The sequence below is a fragment of the Poecilia reticulata genome, linkage group LG16 (assembly GCF_000633615.1).
Source record: "Poecilia reticulata strain Guanapo linkage group LG16, Guppy_female_1.0+MT, whole genome shotgun sequence".
Lineage (NCBI taxonomy): Eukaryota > Metazoa > Chordata > Actinopteri > Cyprinodontiformes > Poeciliidae > Poecilia > Poecilia reticulata.
The window spans coordinates 13,950,336-13,951,409 of NC_024346.1; the positions used below are offsets into that span (position 1 = coordinate 13,950,336).

Below are 1,074 nucleotides of genomic sequence, written 5' to 3' on the forward strand. Positions count from 1 at the left end.
ACAACAGCACTGTTTTCTCAATGGACAACAAGACAGTCAAGTTTATGCCAGTAGATCGTTATGATGCTGGAAACTACACATGCATGGCTGCTAATGTTGTAGGAAACCTGACGAGCAGCGCTTACATGCTTCAGGTCATCTGTAAGTGGAATATTTAAATTCATGTATTTATGTACAGACAATTTCTACTCTATTGTGCATGATATAAATTTATCTTCCTTTACATTATATCTTACTAAAATTTTATTTTTTGATCAGTTAGAATCATAAATATTTCTATTTGCTAAATGTCTGAAAAATAGGAGAGAGGAGACTTTTTCTTACACAACTGAGCTAGTAAGAAAACTTTGGATGTAAGTTAGTAAGAAAAAAAGGTTCTGTAATCTTTTTTTAACACTGTACATAAATATCACATTTCAAAAATAGGAGAATAAAGAGATTTTCATTGTAATTCTTGATGTTTTGCAGTTGGACCAGATGAACCCATAATTGATGGGCCAGTTTATGGGGAAGCAGGACGTAACGCGGTCTTCAACTGTTCTGCCGCATCGAGGCCTCCAAGCACCTACAGTTGGTGGTTTAATGACTCCTTGATGGCCAATACCTCAGAGTTCACAGCTGGGCCGCTATCTTTCAACATGAGTGGCGCGTATACATGTGTGGCCCACAATTATGTGACAGGAAAGAACAGCACAACCTCGACAAYGCTCACCGTCATAGGTATTAAATCCTAAATTAAAGTGAAGAGTAACAAAATTGACATTTTAACATAATTTATTCAAATATAAAAATGTTGACTATGATGCTTAATCCCWATATACATCCTGAAAAAATGTCTCTTTTGAATTTGCAGAGGGAATAGATTCAGTGAGGATTCAAAACAACTCGACTCCAATAAGCAATAAAAGCTTTACCCTCACATGTCTCGTTGTTGGGCCCTATGACGCCCTCTACTGGGTGAAAGATGGCATGCAGCTCAGCCTGAATGCCTGCGACCCAGCCTCATCCATGTACATTCCTGAAAACAACAATCTGCACTTCACCCAGCTGACAACACAGAGTAACGGGACCTAT

The 1,074-nt window shown here is 38.2% G+C and overlaps 1 protein-coding gene across 1 annotated transcript; it reads left to right on the forward strand.

The window, feature by feature from the left end:
* Positions 1-6: 6 nt before the first annotated feature.
* Positions 7-1,071, forward strand: LOC103478117 (carcinoembryonic antigen-related cell adhesion molecule 2; the record flags this gene model as incomplete). The annotated part of the gene is made up of 3 exons (XM_008431639.1): positions 7-141; positions 469-720; positions 854-1,071. Coding segments are annotated over exons 1-3 (591 nt in total), but the record flags the coding sequence as incomplete, so codon positions are not given.
* Between the last annotated feature and the right edge of the window lie 3 nt (positions 1,072-1,074).